Here is an 18,696-nt window from a genome sequence, read left to right on the forward strand (position 1 = left end):
CCCGGCCCCGGGCCGCGCGGGGAGGGGGGGGGGGGGGGCGCCCCGCCGCCGCCACCTTGGCGCGGGGCCCAGAGGGGCCGCGCAGGACCCGGGGGGCCCGTGCAAGACCCGCCGCCGGTCGCAGCCTTGGCGCGGGGCCCCTGGGTGCCCAAAATACTAAGAGGAGAATGAAGGAGAAGGGACTGTGGCATGGCCATCTTACCTGGGGGCTGATTTCTTACTTCCCTCTCTCTGTCTCTCTCTAGTGGGTGCATGCACCCTATGGCTAAAACCTTAAAAAAAAAAAATTGACTCTGGGACCAGCCCATGGTGTGACAGTTAAGACAGCTGGATCCCTCAGGGCCAACCGCTCTGTCCAAGTCCTGGGCCCAGAATTAATTGTATGGGGACCAGCAGTTAGCGTAATGACTATGTCGCTGGACTCCCATGTAGTCGACTGCAGTTTGAGTCCCCGACCCGGTGGCTTAAACTCATGCCGGGCGCGTGTGCATGCGTGCCCAAGATTCCGAGAGGAGAATGGAGGAGAAGGGATTGCGGCGTGGCCATCCCCCCTGGGGGGTGATTTCTCACTTTCTGTCTCTCTGTCTTTCTGGCAAGCGCACGCGCCCTATAGCAAAAACCTCTCAAAAAAAAAAAAAAGAAATCGTATGACTCTAAACACACATACACAGAGATACATAACAAAGACACATAGACACACATATAGATGCAGCGATACCATGCTACCTGCACACGTGCCCTCTGCACACACACGTGCACACATGCTACCTGTATATGTGTGTGCACACACGCCACCCCCACACATGCACACAGATGGCATCATCACACACATGTACACAAGCCACTCACACATAGGCACACACCATCCAAACACACATGTGTGCACACATGCTACCCCTGCCACCCACACACACATGTGCATACACATGCCACTTACTCACGCTACCTGTGCACACAGATATGCACACATGCCACCCGCACACACGTGCTACCTACATACACACCACCCCCACAGACACCACCCACACACACACGCCACACACATGCCACACACACGCACATGCACACATGCACACACACCACCCGCACACACGCCACCCGCACACACACACCACCACCCCACACATGCACACACACCACCCGCGCACACGTGCACACACACTTGCCCTTTGTGCAGGCTTCTGTAGCTCAGTCTCAATTGGCCACTTCTGTTGACGTCTCCATACTGAACAGCGAAGTCTCAGCAGAGAATTGGGTGCCTCGTGTCAGACATCAGACGTGCGCCTCAGGAGCAGTAGCCTGGGCTCCCGAGCATACCCGGTTCACAGCTCGCAGCGGGGCCACACCTGCTGCTGGTCTGGGAGCGGCCGATCAGTACCTAGTGGTTCTAAACACTACGTTTCTGCTTAGTGTTTCTGTTTTTTCTTTCCTCACAATTCAGCTTGGGTTAATTCTTCTATTTAGTTTTTTTGCCTTATGGTGCATGTGCTCACCAGAGAGACAGAGGGACAGAGACAGTGAGAGGGAAAGTGAGAAATCCTCCTCCCTGGGGATGACTGTGGACCATGCCACAGTCCCTTCCCCATTATTCTTTACCTGAGATCTTGGGCATGCATGCACATGTACCTGGCGTGAGCTTCAAGCCACAGGGTCTGGGGCTTGAACCATGATCCGCTGTGTGACATAGCTGCTCTGCCACTTGCTGTCCCCCTTCAATTCATTCTCGATTAGTTAGAATGTGTGAGACAAATGATGAGGACTGTTACCCTGAGAAGGTAAGCTGAGGCCCAGAGGGGCAAGCACAAGGATCTCTCTGGGGCGTACTGTGGGCGCGCCTAGCCTTGCAGTGCCAGGGAGCATCACACAGTGGCCCCCACATGCCTACCAAGGTCCCGGAATCCTCAGGCAGGTTCTAAAGGCAGAAACCGCAACTGGGCAGGGAGGCGTCCGGCGTTGTTTGGGACTGTGACGAGGACTGGTGGCACCCTTGTGGCTGGCGTCAGCAGTGACTGGTTGACTTGGGACACGGACCCTTGCAGGGGCAGCCCCTGGTCAGCTGCAGCGGTCTCTGCGGGCTGTAGTCCTGATGGTGCTCTGCAGGTAACCGGTCTTGCTGTTGGGCACGCTAGCGTGAGAGGACACCTTTGCCATGGCCTGGCTAGCTTGGCATGGTCATTGTTGACATGATTGGCTCCATTTTGATTTTGAAAAACTTTTATGCAATTAAGTCTTAAATATCCTATTTTAGACTGATTTTTTTTTTGGAGAGGTTTTTGCTATAGGATGCATGCGCTCGCCAGACGGAGAGAGACAGAGAGACAGAAAGTGAGAAATCACCCCCCAGGGGGGATGGTCACGCCACAATCCCTTCTCCTCCATTCTCCTCTCGGGATCTTGGGCACGCACACACATGCGCCTGGCGTGAGTTTAAGCCACCGGGTCCGGGACTTGAACTGCGGTCGACTACGTGGGAGTCCAGCGACATAGCCATTACGCTAACTGCTGGTCCCATGACTGATTTTTTTAGAAAAATAAAATTTAGTGTGCAAATTGACCACATATCAGTGTTTACCATTGCCTCGGGTCATGATAATTGTGGTGACTTTTTACAATTATTTAATTGGGAAAAAAAAGCCAGGTTTGTTTGCTACATTGTATTTGCTAGAGAGATGACAGGGTGGGGGAATGTGAAAAAGCAGTCTCCCAGCGGGATGGCCATGTCACAATCCCTTTTCCCCTTGGGATTTGGGGCATGCACACACACATGCCCCGTGTGGTTCTCAGGCTGCCAGGTCCAGGCCTCGTACTATGGTCAGCCACTTAAGAGTCAGAGCCTTAACCAGCATGCCACCTGCTTGCTGATCCTGACGGGTAGACTGGCCATGTCCTGGTCCCCTGTGGGTGAGGCCCACACACGGCACCCTTCTGCCTGGCCTATTGAGTGGGGCCAGGAGCTGAAGCCCAGCCTCCCCTCAGCCACGTCGCAGTGCGCACGGCTGACTGCTCCGAGGTGTGTAAGTTTGAACATTTCCTGTGTGAGCCGATCATCTCCTTTGCAAGATCTCCCTTCTGGTTTGATGGCTCTCTCACATCTGATTAGCATTTCCTCCTGTACTGAGTCCGGCCTCAAGCCGTCCCCACTCATAGCCTCCCTCTCACACGCCCTGTGGTCTGCGGTGCCGCTCACTTTCAGAAGAAGGCAGCAGTACGTCTGTGTGCATCGACCGTGCCCACGGTGTCTGTGGGCCTGTGCATGTCCCTGCAGTGTGGCCGGCTTCCGTAGGAACTAGCCCTTGAACTTCCTTGATCTGGTGCATCACACCAAGTCCACCCCAGGGGCCGTGTCTTCTCCACTGGCTCATTCTTGTTTATCCATCTGCATCTTGAGGCCTGCCTCATGCTTTTGCCTCAGCGTAAGATCCTAGCTGCTGCTGGTCCTGTGGAGGGAGCCCAGCTGGTTAATTTTCAGTGCAAGGATTTTTTCCACTGGTTTTTATTCATTCATTTTGAATTAATGGGCATTGTTTTTAGAGTAGGCTCAGGTTTACAGAAAGCTTGAGTAGGACATGCAGAGGCACTTGTACACCCCTGCTGTGCCCCCAGTTTTCCTAGTCACTGACGCCTTGCGTTGGCAGCACATTGTGACAGCAGGTGAGTGGACACTGGTGTGTTGGCACAAATGCCCGAGGTCGGTGGTTTGCACTGAGACCTCTTGGTGTGTGCGTCCTGGTCCTTGATGACGTCACCTGGTGGAGCTCACCGCCTTCTGCTGGCCTCTGGTTCTGGCATGTGGGGCTCCCGAGCTTCTGCAGCCCACAGAGCTCCCTTCCCACCTAAGCCCCTGGGTTTTCCCGACCGTGGCTCCATAGCTTATTTGGTCCTTAACTCTCCCTGTTGTTTAGAAATTTGTTGATTTTTTTTTTTTAACACTCCCACAGTGGTTTCTCTGTCACCTTTATTACTTGTAATTTTAGATTTTTTTTTTTCTGGAGAGGTTTTTGCTATACGGTGTGTGCGCTCACCAGAAAGACAAAGAGAGACAGACAGAAAGCGAGAAATCACCCCGGGGGATGGCCACACTGTAACCCCTTCTCCTCCATTCTCCTCTTGGGATCTTGGGCACACACGCTCATGCGCCCAGCGTGAGTTTAAGTCACCGGATCCAGGACTCGAACCGCGGTCGGCTCCATGGGAGTTCAGTAACATAGCGATTACACCACCTGCTGGTCCCATGTAATTTTAGATTTTTTTAATCCTTCCCTGATGGTCATGAGCCCCATAAAGATGAAGATCATGAGTCCACTCTGCCTTCTTGGGTTGAATCTCATGGCCCACTCAGACCTTCTAGGGTCACGGGCACAGCCAGGCGTGCTCTCCTCAGGGCTGTGCAGAGCTCATGCCAGCGAGGAAGGCCAGTTAGCCTCTGTGCTAGTGGCACATGTGCTGGTTAGCGTCCGTGTCTGTTAGCGTGCGTGCATGCCTGCTGGTTAGCGTCCTGCTGGTTAGCGTCCCTGCTTAGGAATGGGCAGTCTGCTGCTCTTACAGGATGTAATGCCGTAAAGACCCAGTTCTGCTTGTAATGACATGCCGCTGTGTTTCAGGCCACACTCTTCCAGACGTTACCTCTTCAGCAGCCGGAGGCCCAGGTCACGCCAGCCCCCAGTCAGCAGAACTCTCAGGCAGTGACCGATGTCATCCAGCAGCTTCTGGAGCTGTCGGAGCCGGGCCCCGCGGAGCCCCAGCAGCCCCCTGCCCCTGGGCAGCAGCTCAGCATCACTGTGGGCATCAGCCAGGACATCCTCCAGGTGAAGCACGTGTGTTAGCTGCGGGCGAGGGCAGAGGCCAGGGCTGGTTGGAGCAGTCGGGATGCAGGCTGTTGGAGGCCGTGCCAGCCAGGCCCATCTGAGCAGAACGTGCTGGAGCACAGCAGGCTGCCCCGCTGACGGCTCAGTGGCAGGGCAGACTCAGATTTGGAACAGTTTAGTGCTCTGTGAACCTAGAAAGTTGAAACCCTTGTTTTCCTCCTCCTGTAAATCGATTACTTAGAAAGATGGGCATTTCAGGACTGTTCTTGTATGTCTGCCTCTGTCGAGGCGCAAAAATAGCTCCGGCCCTTTGGAGGCCCTGGGCGTCGTTTTGCGAGTCGTAGGTGTTGGCCCTCAGAACACGTCACTGCCGTCCCTCGCTGCCCTGTGACAGCCAGGACTGGGAGGGGAGGGGAGGGGAGGGCAGGGCAGGGCAGGGAGCACCGAGGGCCTGGGGGCCCTTTGCTCAGTCTTGTGGCCCCGTCCCAGGAGCCCTTGCACTGAAAAGCCGCCCCGCTCTCCCTGTTCGTGTGATCTAGGCTCTGTCCAGGGCCTTCGTAGTGAGACCCGACTGGGGCTCGGAGGCTCAGGGTGTCAGGCCCAGATAGTGTCTCGAAGGGGAGCCCAGTGTAACTGACACCCTAGGGTAGGGCGCCCCAAGCCTGCTTAGAGAAGCTGTCCAAGGTAAGATTTCTGAACAGCCGCAGTCCTTCCACCTGGGACGCGGCGCTCATCTCATATTTTGGAGGAGGAGGCAGCCCCCAGAAGTGCAGTACAGCCCCAGAGGACCAGAGGCCCCGCACGGACGGCTGTGGGACTGCAGGGCCTTGTGCCTGGAGTGGACTGGGATCCCAGGGAGAGCGTTGTACGTCTTGTGATTGATCTTGGCAGGCAGATGCGGGCCGTCGTCTCTCCTAACCTTTTAGTTCTGTTCTGTCTTAGCAAGCCTTAGAAAACAGTGGGCTGTCTTCAATTCCAGTTACAGCACACCCTAACGACCCCAGCCACGCCAAGACCTCTGCAGCGCAGATGCAGAACGCTGGTGTTCCGAGCATTTCAAACGAACACACTGGCCCTACAGACCCCGAGCAAGAGAAGGAGCAGGAAAGCCCAGAGAAGGCGGATAAAAAAGAAAGAAAAATTATAAAGAAGAAGTCTCCATTTCTACCTGGTAATTCGAATAACGCTGGAATGGTCCAGCCTTTGGATAGCATATTGCATGTTGTTTTTAAGAAAAGTGTCCTTTTACTCACCAAGGGATGATGTGTTTGTTGCATGTTTTGAATATAAATGTCATTTATTGGTATTTAAAGTTAGGAAGGGTGACAGGCACATTTTATAAACTTAGCTCTTTTCCCCAAGTTTTCTTATATCCTGTAGTCAGCGTCCCCTGACTGGGCACCAGGGCTTGAGATCCAGTTGTCTGGGTGCCATTGCCTTCCCTCGGCCCTCCCTGTGACTGTGTGTAGGCCCTCAGCTCAGAAGGGCTCCCCCTCCCTGTGGCTGTGTGTGGGGCACTCAGCTCAGAAGGGCTCCTCCTCCCTGTGGCTGTCTGTGTAGGGCCCTTAGCTCAGAAGGGCTCCTCTTCCTTCCTGGTGCTGCTTTCCGAGGGTGCCTGCGCTGCCCTGGGACCTGGCAGCCTTCCCAGAGCGTTCCCAGCCCCATCGGGGCTTGTCCCAACCTGTGCTTCCAGCCCTCTGTCTCACTTTCTCCTGGCACACACCCGCACTGTAGCAAAACTGCTGTGCGAAGACTTTTCTGCAGCCTTTCCCTCATCTCCATCCAGACCCTGGCTGTCACTCAGGCCAGTGCTGGCGCGGCCTCCTCGCTGCTCTCCAGGGGCCGGTCCTGCCTCGGCCCCACAGCACTCGGCCTTCTCAGGTCCTGACGGTCTCGTGTTAATTGGTGGACAGTCGCAGTCACCTGCATCCCTTCGGGGCCCGGATACTTTTCCTGCAGGCCTGAGCACCCTGCTATGCTCACGGGGGCTCTGCGTAGGGGAGCGGGCACTGGCAGTCTTTCTTGTAGGGTGGATTCCGGCCCTGGGGGAAAACCTGTGCAGGTGTTTGGGAAGTGTGTGCGTTGACATGTCTCTCTGCTAACTCACCCTCCCTGGAGTGCACTCCTTGTTCTGACTTGGTTTGCAGCCTGTACCACATGGTAGTTCCTGTCCTTGTCCCCTGGTCAGGCTCTCCCCTCCCTAAGTGAAAGATTAGACGCTAGCATCCAAGCAGTTGGCCACCTGGGGCTTCCTGCTATCTCAGACTAGCTGTACGGTGGCCGCAGGGGCCACATGCTTGACGGTGCTCAGAGGGACTTGTGGACTGGAAGACGAGGCCCACAGTCCCGCAGAGGGGTTAGCAGAAGCTTGCTGCTGGCGGGGAGGGGGACAGGTCTTCACACAGCTGCAACTGCAGATGGCTTCCCTCCCACAGTAAGCTGGGACTTCGAAGTTAAACTAGAGGGGCCGGCAGGTGCTGTGGCAGTTCAGGTGCTAGACTCCCAGGTGGCTGGCCGTGGTTGAGTCTTGGGCAGAGTGACTTGTCTCACTTTCCCTTTTTCTCTCTCTCTCTGGTGAAATTTGCAAATAAATAAAAAATTATAAAAAATTAAATAACTTAAAAAAATAGAATTAAAAATAATTGCCACATGGGGAATCAGCAGTTAGCGTAATGGCTATGTCGCTGGACTCCCACGTAGTCGACCGCGGTTCGTGTCCCGGACCCGGTGGCTTAAAACTCACGCCGGGCGCGTGTGCGTGCGTGCCCAAGATCCCGAGAGGAGAATGGAGGAGAAGGGATTGCGGCGTGACCATCCCCCCTGGGAGGTGATTTCTCGCTTTCTGTCTCTATGTCTCTCTCTGTCTGTCTGGCGAGCGCACGCGCCCTACAGTGAAAATCTCTCCCCCCAAAAAATAAATAAATAATTGCCACATGACACACATACCCATTGGAGAAAGAGAGAGAGGAAGCGAAAATGAGAAATCACCTCGGATGATGGCCACGTCTCCATTCCTTCTCCTCCACCCTCCTCTGGAACTTTGGGTACGTGTGCACATGTGCAGAGCATGCTTTTCAAGCTCCTGGGTCTGGGATGTAAACCAAGCAGCCAGCCCTGTGGGACCCAGCTGCCTTAACCACCATGCCACCTGTTGGCCCTGGGACCTTGAAAAGCACCACAGAGAAGCTTAGTGATAGGGCCAACTTCCTGAGAGGAAGTCACTTGGGCGGACTGCCCTGTGCTCAGAGTCGGGGCAAGTCGTCTGGTTGTGGATGTGACGACCTGGGCCCGAACGTCGTTAGTCCTTTCTCCAAGGCCAGGGCGGTCAGGGGAGTACAGGTCGGTGCATGAGCTGTTACCCCAGTCAGCAGGCCAGAACTTGGTAGAAGGTTTAGGGTTAGCAGAAGTCCCTGTTCTGGGCTAGTAGAAGGTTTCTCTTAGATGAGGAAGACGACAGGGCACAAAATGGCATGAGTTCTTGAAAAATGGAGTCAGTTGGGTTCATTCACACGTCCTTGTTCTTAATCCACAGATAGGGATCCAGGGGAGCCCTCGGGGGCACTGCTCTGGCTGTGGTCTGCAGCTTTTGTGTTGAAACAGAGGTGTTCTCATGTGGCTGCACCCGAGTGAGGGGCCACCTGGTTCCCCAAGGCCAGACTGGATGTCCTGAGGGTACCAAGGAGGGTGAGCTTCATTGCGAGAGGCCCTTCCAGGCTGGCAGGCACTGGTCCTGGCTCTCTCTTCTCTACACTGAGCCAGCTCGGGGGTTCGCCTGGATTGTGGCGAGCTGTCCCCTATGGTGTCCTGATGTGGAGCCCTGTGTGTAGGGTTTGCAGAGATGACGTCAGCTCACTTCTGAAGTCCCTGGACAAGGCGGTCATCTCGCCCTGCCAGCCTCCCCTCCAGACCGCGGCATGTCCGAGGGGAGATAACACCCTGGCTTCTCTTTCTCGACGTGCCTAGAACGTCGGATCGTTTTCTTACTTTCTTTTCAAATTATGTTAGGTATCAGTAGTGCATTATAGAAGGGAAGCGTAGACGTTCCTTACTTGCTGAGCGAGTTCATAGCTTCAGTGGAACGGGCAGCTTTGTGCGATGCCGTTTCAGTGGTGATTTAGTTCAGGCTACGGACTCCAGGAGTGTCGCCGTCTCTAAAGAAGGGATTATCCCTGTCACCTAGAAGCACTTTGGTGCCTCCGTATTCTGGGAGAAGAACCTCAGCTCTGGCCTCGCAGCACCTGGTTGGATCTCTCCACCAGCAGAGCCGGAGCACAGGCCTACCTGAGACAGCTGCACTGAGGCTGGGTCGGGGACCTCGGCTCTCCCTAGCCGCCGGGTCCTGGGTGTGCTAGCTAACGTTCAAGGGACGGGTCTTCCCATCTGTGAAATGGGCTAGTGACAGGAAGAAAACTGAATGAGAAAACCCATGCGAAGTGGATAGCCTGGTGCCTCATCTGAAATTGCTCGCTAAATATGTATGCATGTGTGTTTTTTATTATTTTTTTTTTAGGTTTTTGCCATAGGGTATGTGTGTTCACTGGCGAGAGACAGAGAAGGAAGTTGAGAAATCATCTCCGGAGGGACAGCCATGCTGCAGGCCCTTCTCTTTCATCCTCCAGGGATTTTGGACACTCACACACGTGCCGATTGTGTTTTTCACGGTGCTGGCTCTGGGACTTGAACTGCGCAATTGGCCTTTTGGGACCCAGTGCCCTAACCACTATGCCACCTGGCTGGCCCAAGTATATATGTTTTAAAATTGTTTCTTAAATAGGCAAAACATGCTCTTACCACATAATTTAAAAATTGCAAAATGGTCTGCAGTGACAGAACGAGCCCCGCTCGGGCCATCCCCTGGGCTGCGGTCACTCATGTCTCCGTGTCTTTCCAGGCACAGGCCTGGGCGTGGTTTTTAGCAGAGTGGGTGGCACCCTCTGAAGACGTCAGTGCTGAGCGTGCTGCTTCTCAGGTTACGTCTCCCACCTGCCACCTCAGTGTCCACCTTACGGATGTGGCGTCGTTTGTCTGCGTGACCTCTAGCCTGCAGACAAAGTGGACCTGCAGGTGGTGCGGCCGTGCGTACCGGAGTGCGGCAGTCGGCCTGCTGGGCCAGGGCCCTCGCGTGCTCGGGACTGGGTGGGAGGGTGCCTTTCCAGAGGCCTCAGGGTTTCAAAGGGAGTCCTATAAAGACGGTGTGAAGGTTTAATTTTAAGATAATTTCCATCTAAAATTCTCATATACCTTTCATCCCGATAGCCAAAATGTTAACATTTTACTGCATTTGCTTTTCTGTTGACCTGGTTTTTCCCTGAATTTTATGAGTCTACATATATATATGATTCCTTTTTTCTTTTTTAAGGAATTATTTAACTCTGTTTTTTAACTAAGAGGTACGGAGAGAGAGAGAGAAGGAGGGAAGAAGGGAGGGGGAGAAGGAGAGAGAGTGAGAAAGCAAGACATCAGGTCCGGGATTTGAACTGCAGTCGGCCTTGTGGGAGTCCAGCGCCTAAACCACCATGCTACCTGCCAGCCCCTGTGTGATTTCCTTTTAACTCCAAACATTTGCATGAATATTTTCTGTGAGGGAAATCTTTTTATGTATCTGTATTGTAATCACTGATATCATATTAAAGTTGAACCAGTACTATTGTTTAAGCTATACCTTATTCGGATTTCACTACTTGTCAGTAAGTGCTTGTTAACAGAAGAAAAACTGCCCGTAGTTTTACAGTTGTGAAAAATATATGGGATCTCTGGGACCCGCAGGTGGCGTGGTGGTTAAGGCACAGGATTCCCACATGGCAGACCGTGGTTGGAGTCCTAGACCTGGTGGCTTGCTCTCTCACTTTCCCTCTCTCTTTCTGGTGAGTGCAGGTTATTAAAAACAAACAGATAAATAAAATGAGATAAATTAAAAAACATTTGTGTCGCCTGTGGAGTTACTCTCCAAGGTGTTGTGCCTGTTCCCTCACGACCTTTTAGAGATTGCTGCGGAGAGCCTGGGGCCTTCTTTACCTGTCTCAGAGGTTGAAGTAGTTCCTCATTGCTGTCTGAACGTGCATCCCTCTTCTGGGGCCAAGGCTCAGTGCTCGTTCTGGCGGAGGGTGCCTCCATCTTGGGAGGCCATCGATCTGGCCGTGGTGCGTGGGGTGGCTGCACACTGTGAGCTGTGTTTGTGGCACCTGTTTATTTTTCTAATTATTTTTGCCTTTTTCAGTTAACTAACCTTTTAACTAGAGATAAATGTTTTTATACATCCAAATTTGTCAGTGTCTTGTGATTTGGGGGAACGTAACCTTTTCTTTTATTTAGCACTTTAAAACAAAACTTTGATTTTACTTTATTGTTTTTCAGTGACTAATTGGCCGCTACTGCTAAAACCTTGTTTGTTAAATAAGTTGTATTTTCCCTGCCAAATTCCCATGCCATCTTTATCTGACACGCTGTTCCCAAGTCTGCATGGACCTTTGCTCAGCTCTGCTCCACTGATGAGCCGTTCTGCTTATGTGTTCTGGTGGCTTTATGGTGGACTTTACTAACTAGGAAGACGGGTCCTTTCTTGGTATTCCTCTTTTTTCTTTTTTAATTTTAATGTGCTTGCTGGAGAGATAACGGAGAAGGAAAGTGAGAAGCACCCCATGGGGGATGGCCCTGCCACCGTCCTTCTCTGTTTCTCGCTTCTCTCAGAATTTGGGCACAGCTGCATGATGTGTTTCTCAAACCACTGGGTCCAGTACTTGAACCACAGAGTTGGCCCTGTGGGTCCAGCCACTTTAACCATCACAGCACCGTGTATCTTTTTAAAATAAATATATTCTTGACTATTTTCAGATTTTTTTTCCCAGATGCACTTGAGAACCTTCTGCTAAAGTTTCAAAAACTTTAGTTCCAAAAATGAGTCTTGTTGGTATTCATATACAGTGATAGATAAACCAGGGAAACTTTCTGTCTGTGTAAGTTTTAAGACTTTGAACCAAAGATAGAGTGCACGCTTCTGTCCCTCCGTGTTTTCCTGTCCGTACTTCAGTAGCATCTGCAGCTTGCCTTGGCTGCTGCTGGCAGATAGGAGGGTATTGATCTGCGTGTGTTAAGACTTCTTTCGAGTTCTAGGTTTTAGACTGTGTGATCATACCTGTGTGATCATATAAACAGTGGTTTTATCTTTCTGTTTCACACGTTCACTGGGTGTTTCTTTTTGGTCTAGTTTGTTGCCTGGTATCTCTTAGCCGCTAAGCACCATAGTGGACATCCTGAGTCAGTGTGATTGCCTGGGTACCCTCCTGTTGAGTGCTAGTCGAGATGCAGGCTATCCACCTGTGCCTGCTGTTAGACTTTGTTTTTTAAGTTGAGACTAAATGTTGAGTTTTCACCAATGGCTTTTCATCTTGAACAAGAAGGTGTGTTCTTGCTTTGTGCGTGTACCCAGCTCTGGGAGAGCAACGTCTGTCCGAGCCGTGCCTCCGACTCTCATGCGTGGGCTGAGCAAGCCACTGCCGACGGGGTCTGGGCGGCCTCCAGCTGGGCTCTGTCTCAGTCCTGCTGTACGAGATCGGGGCCTGGTGACAGCGTCATATGTCGCCATCCCACGTAATCGAAGACGTGCTTTCTTTGGGGGAAAGTGTAATTCGGCGCATGGTTTCCTGGTTGTAACTGAACTCTTACAGCTCCCTCTCCTTTTCATACCCTGCATTTCTGAGTTGTCACCACAAGACCTTTAGGTGATTATGCATGCTTCTGAATTAATTTTTACTTACTGGTTTTTCTCCTTAAATCATCAGAGGGTGCACATGCCCACCCGAGGCAGAGAGAGAGTGAGGAAAAGCACCTCCCAGTGGGGCCTGGCATGCTGCAGACCTTTTCTCTCCAGTTCTTTACCCCATTGGGGTTTCAAGGATGCACGCAGTCACACCCACGTGTTTTAGGCTGGGGTCAGGACTCACCAGCCACGTGCGAGCCGGCTCCTTGCGTGTGCTCAGCCTCTGCGTGGGGCAGCCTCTTCTGTCCACTACGCCGTCTTCGACTCCTCAGATGAGCATTCTCCCCACAGAGGGCATTTTTTTTTCTCACCCTAAGCATCATTTCCATTATTTCCTGCTGTTTTTTAAAAAACATTATTTAATTTTATTTATTATCATCATTTTAAAAAAACTTTGCCACAAGGCATGTGCAGTCACCAGAGAGAGAGAAAGAGAGAGAGAGAGAGAGAGAGAAAGAGAGAGAGAGAGAGAGAGAGAGAGAAAGCAGGGGGTAGGGGGAACAAGCTTCTGGGTCTAGGACTTGAACCATGGTCAGCCGTGTGGGAGTCTAGTGCCCTAACCACCATGCCACCTGCTGGCCCATCTGCTGTTTTTTTTTTTTTTAAACTCCATGAGTTATGTCTATTCTTTATCCATTCCGTCACTCTTGTAAAGAATGCTATTTTTGGGGCCAGCAGGTGGTGTGGTGGTTAAGGATGCTGGACTCCCACGTGGCCAACTACGGTTTGAGTCCCAGACCTGGGGGCTTGTTTTCTCTCCCTCTCTCTCTCTCTCTCTCTCACTCTCACTCTCACTCTCACTCTGTCCCTTTCTGGTCAAATTAAAGTAAATAAAGTTAAAATAATTAGCATAATGGAAAAGAAAAGAATGCTATTTTTCGTTTTTTTAACCTGACTCCCTTTCTTCTGAACTGTGCTTGCAAAGAACATTATAGTAGAGAAAATACATTTTTTCCTTTATAGATTCACTTGTATAAGTGAGGAATGTCTTGTCTTTACTGATAATACAATGGAGGAAACAAGTTTCTTTTTCCCCAATAAAAACATGTATAGTCACAGTTAAATCAGTTTGAGTTAAAATATTTTGGTAAATTTTATTAACATGTTCATAAAATCTTTTTGATTTTATTTGGATTCCTTACCTGAATTATCTGTATAGTTAATGTAGATGTCTGTTTAATTTCAGATAGATAAATCTAACAAAAAAAATTTAAAATAGGGAACCAGCAGTTAGCATAATGGCTATGTCGCTGGACTCCCACGTAGTCAACTGCGGTTCGCGTCCCGGACCCGGTGGCTTAAAACTCATGCCGGGTGTGTGTGCGTGCGTGCCCAAGATCCCGAGAGGAGAATGGAGGAGAAGGGATTGCTGCGTGACCATCCCCCCCGGGGGGTGATTTCTCTCTTTCTGTATCTATGTCTCTCTCTGTCTGTCTGGCGAGCACACACGCCCTATAGTGAAAATCTCTCAAGAAAAAAAATAAAAAGCGATCTTTTATTGAAGATTATAAAAGTGCTGCATTTTGTTTCTTAAATTTTTTATATACCTTAGAAATTATTTTACTTATGTTTTGTAGATTTTGTGATTTTTCTTCTGTTAGGAATAGTTTCAAAACTTCATTCAAAGACAATCTTTTATTTGACCATGAACTCTGAGGTAGTATACACACCATTTCTCTGTCTCAACTATAAATGGCCTTTTATAGCGTGAGAACTTCCCGTTTTCCAATTATGTGCATTTACGTTGTGTGTGTTGTACCAGCTATCATGAATTCCTGAAAACTGCTCCCCCTGCCCTGCCCTGCGCATACCTCGAGTCCATCCTGGGGTCGTCTGAGCCTGTCTGCCCTTGTTCTCATCCAGAGTGGACTTGTGTTGTCTAGTTGATTCTTTCTGTCTTTTTTTTTTTTTACATTTTGCTATAGAGCGTGTACGCTCTCTGGAGCGAAACAGTGAGGGGTGAGGGAGTGAGAAACAGTGAGGAGGTGGGGGTCATCGGGGGGATGGCCACACCACCAGCCCTTCTCCGTTCTCCTCGGGATTTGGGGCATGCATGCACTGCACCCAGCACGATTTTTAAGCTGCCGAGTCTGAGACTTGAACCAAGGAGTTGGCTATGTGGGATCCAGTGCCTTAACCTCCCTGCCATTTCTGGCCCCGTCCTGTCCTGTTGATTCTTTTTTTTTTTTTCTTAAGAGAAATTTTTGCTATACGGTGCATGCACTCGCAGAGAGATCACCCTCCAGGGTAGATGTCCATGCTGCCATCCCTTTACCTCTGTTCTCCTCTTCAGGATTTTGGACACACACACAAATGTGCCCGGCATGAGTTACAAGCCACTGGGTCCAGGACCTGAATTGTGGTCGACTGTGTGGGAGTCCAGTGACGCGAGCGTTATGCTGTCTTCTGGCCCTGGTCCTGTTGCTTCTTGCTTGCCATGGGCCTGCGCGGTTAGCTCTCGTTCCTCGTCAGCTGTGAGCTGTGCTGTCATAGACCGTTAGGTTTCTGTGCTGGTCCTGATGCCCGTCCCCTGCTTGGCAAAGCCGTGCGTGCTCCTAGCTGTAGGTGCTGAGTGAGTCTTCCTGGGGCACATGAGCCCCAGCGGGGCCACCTCTCCTCTCCTTCATTGCAGGCTCCATCCGCGAGGAGAACGGGGTGCGGTGGCACGTGTGTCCCTACTGCACCAAAGAGTTCCGCAAGCCCAGCGACTTGGTACGCCACATCCGTATCCACACCCATGAGAAGCCCTTCAAGTGCCCACAGTGCTTCCGGGCCTTCGCCGTGAAGAGCACGCTGACCGCACACATCAAGACCCACACGGGCATCAAGGCCTTCAAGTGCCAGTACTGCATGAAGAGCTTCTCTACCTCGGGCAGCCTCAAGGTGCACATCCGTCTGCACACAGGTGGGCGCCGACGGTGGCTGTGTGCGTGCGTGAGCGTGTGGGGGGGGGTCGGGGGGCACCAGCGGTGGCAAGAAAAAAAATAAAAAGCGATCTTTTATTGAAGATTATAAAAGTGCTGCATTTTGTTTCTTAAATTTTTTATATACCTTAGAAATTATTTTACTTATGTTTTGTAGATTTTGTGATTTTTCTTCTGTTAGGAATAGTTTCAAAACTTCATTCAAAGACAATCTTTTATTTGACCATGAACTCTGAGGTAGTATACACACCATTTCTCTGTCTCAACTATAAATGGCCTTTTATAGCGTGAGAACTTCCCGTTTTCCAATTATGTGCATTTACGTTGTGTGTGTTGTACCAGCTATCATGAATTCCTGAAAACTGCTCCCCCTGCCCTGCCCTGCGCATACCTCGAGTCCATCCTGGGGTCGTCTGAGCCTGTCTGCCCTTGTTCTCATCCAGAGTGGACTTGTGTTGTCTAGTTGATTCTTTCTGTCTTTTTTTTTTTTTACATTTTGCTATAGAGCGTGTACGCTCTCTGGAGCGAAACAGTGAGGGGTGAGGGAGTGAGAAACAGTGAGGAGGTGGGGGTCATCGGGGGGATGGCCACACCACCAGCCCTTCTCCGTTCTCCTCGGGATTTGGGGCATGCATGCACTGCACCCAGCACGATTTTTAAGCTGCCGAGTCTGAGACTTGAACCAAGGAGTTGGCTATGTGGGATCCAGTGCCTTAACCTCCCTGCCATTTCTGGCCCCGTCCTGTCCTGTTGATTCTTTTTTTTTTTTTCTTAAGAGAAATTTTTGCTATACGGTGCATGCACTCGCAGAGAGATCACCCTCCAGGGTAGATGTCCATGCTGCCATCCCTTTACCTCTGTTCTCCTCTTCAGGATTTTGGACACACACACAAATGTGCCCGGCATGAGTTACAAGCCACTGGGTCCAGGACCTGAATTGTGGTCGACTGTGTGGGAGTCCAGTGACGCGAGCGTTATGCTGTCTTCTGGCCCTGGTCCTGTTGCTTCTTGCTTGCCATGGGCCTGCGCGGTTAGCTCTCGTTCCTCGTCAGCTGTGAGCTGTGCTGTCATAGACCGTTAGGTTTCTGTGCTGGTCCTGATGCCCGTCCCCTGCTTGGCAAAGCCGTGCGTGCTCCTAGCTGTAGGTGCTGAGTGAGTCTTCCTGGGGCACATGAGCCCCAGCGGGGCCACCTCTCCTCTCCTTCATTGCAGGCTCCATCCGCGAGGAGAACGGGGTGCGGTGGCACGTGTGTCCCTACTGCACCAAAGAGTTCCGCAAGCCCAGCGACTTGGTACGCCACATCCGTATCCACACCCATGAGAAGCCCTTCAAGTGCCCACAGTGCTTCCGGGCCTTCGCCGTGAAGAGCACGCTGACCGCACACATCAAGACCCACACGGGCATCAAGGCCTTCAAGTGCCAGTACTGCATGAAGAGCTTCTCTACCTCGGGCAGCCTCAAGGTGCACATCCGTCTGCACACAGGTGGGCGCCGACGGTGGCTGTGTGCGTGCGTGGGCGGGGGGGGGGGGGGCTGTGTGCGTGCGGGAGCGTGTGGGGGGGGGTCGGGGGGCACCAGCGGTGGCTGTGCGTGTGCGTGAGCGTGTGTGGGGGGCTCGGGGGCTCCGGTGGTGGCTGTGCACGTGTGTGAGCGTCTGTGGGGGGCCGCGGGGGGGCCCGCGTGCATTGTGTGAGCCTGTGTGGGTGCATGGGGGGCTCTAGCGGCAGCCGTGCATGTGTGTGAGTGTGTGTGGGTGCATGGGGCCTCCCAGGAGGCGCCTACAGCATGTATGTGGGGGAGCAGAGTGACATGATTCCTGTGTGCTGGACCCCCACTCACCATTTGTCTCATCCGGGCCACTGCCTGCTCCACTGGGCTGCAGCTGTGCGTGCTGGAAAGAAAACAGGCCCAGCCTTGACCCTTGGGGAACTCCCGGCAGGGGGGGAGGCCATGCCGGGTTGGGTTTGTAAACGGTCACGGAGGTGCAGAGGGGCAGGGGGACTTCCTGTGGGGTAGTGCAGCTTTAGAGGGGTGCAGGGGTGCCCCTTCCAGGGTGCAGTCACATGACGTGCCGCCTGAGGTCGAGGCCTGGGGTCTGGGCCGGGGCAGGAGCGGGTGTGCAGGTCCCACTGGGGCCTTTGTGCTGAGGCCTCTGGCAGACGGGAGACCTTCAGGCCTACCCTGCTGGGACGGTGTTCTCGTCAGCTCAGCCATCTAACCTTTCACATTTGGCTCCTGTGGGGGGGCCTGAGCGCACGTGCATGTGTTGTGATCCCCTGCTTCCACCTCCTGTGTCTGTGACCAGACAACCCCTCTGGCTGCTCTTTCAGACAAGGCGTGTTACCCATGTGTGGCAGAGCCCAGGCCCCTTCTGACCCAGCCTCTTGAGCAGCTGGGACCACAGGCACCAGCCAGGGTGTGGGCTTTCGCTTGGACTCTGTTGGAATCACCCAGCCTTGTGTGTGACCAGCTGCCCAGCGGCCCTGTCCGCATTGCTGCTATAGCGGGACCTCCAGATACATCTTTTTTAAATAACAGATTGATTGAGGCCAACAGATGGCACAGCGGTTAAGGTGCTGGACTCTCTCATGGCCAACCACGATTTGAGTCCTAGACCTGGTGGACTGAAACTCTACACCAGGCGCATGTGCATGCGTGCGTGCCCAATATCCCGAGAGGGGAGTGGAGGAGCAGGAATTGCGGTGTGGCCCTCCCCCCCGGGGTGACAGCTCACTTTCTCTCTCTCTCTGTCTCTCTGGCGAACTCACATGGCCTATAGCAAAACTCTATCTTACAAAATAAAAAATAAAAATCCCTATAGCTTTATTGCGCTATTGTTCACATATGAATTCACTTTTTTAAAGTGAATAATTCAGAATCGTGCAACTAACACTGCTGTCTGATTTGGAGCCATCTTAGCACCCTGTGCTTGCCGCAGGACCTCGCCTGTCCCTAGGTTCCCTGGGATTGACCTTGTGGGTTAATATCCAAAAAAGATTCAATTGCTCAGTTTTGTTGAAGGTCTTACTTTGAAGTCTGCATTTCCATTTACAACCAGAATTGTGAAAGAAGGAAATCTCCTTTAGGAAAGGACTCAGTCATCCTGGATTAAGAGGTTTTTAAGTTTTTAACGTAGGGCACGTGCACTTGCCGGAGAGAGACAGTGAGAAGGAAAGAGAGAACCCCCCCCCCCGGGGGGGAGGGGCCGGC

At 52.1% G+C, this 18,696-nt stretch overlaps 1 protein-coding gene across 3 annotated transcripts in view; it reads left to right on the plus strand.

Annotated features, from left to right (window-relative positions):
- The window catches only part of ZNF236 (zinc finger protein 236), a 116,433-nt gene that overhangs the window by 37,073 nt on the left and 60,664 nt on the right, over positions 1-18,696 (plus strand). For all 3 annotated transcript variants that reach the window (XR_003547448.1, XR_003547449.1, XM_014583160.2), the window contains exons 7-9: positions 4,602-4,805; positions 5,748-5,976; positions 15,194-15,466. Coding sequence is in view for 1 of the 3 variants with exons in the window: in XM_014583160.2 (XP_014438646.1) it covers positions 4,602-4,805; positions 5,748-5,976; positions 15,194-15,466 (706 nt within the window). In the remaining 2 variants the exon portion in view is untranslated. The remainder of the gene's footprint in view (positions 1-4,601; positions 4,806-5,747; positions 5,977-15,193; positions 15,467-18,696) is intronic.

This window comes from Tupaia chinensis, unplaced genomic scaffold (genome assembly GCF_000334495.1).
Source record: "Tupaia chinensis unplaced genomic scaffold, TupChi_1.0 Scaffold144119_1, whole genome shotgun sequence".
Classification (NCBI taxonomy): Eukaryota; Metazoa; Chordata; class Mammalia; order Scandentia; family Tupaiidae; genus Tupaia; species Tupaia belangeri.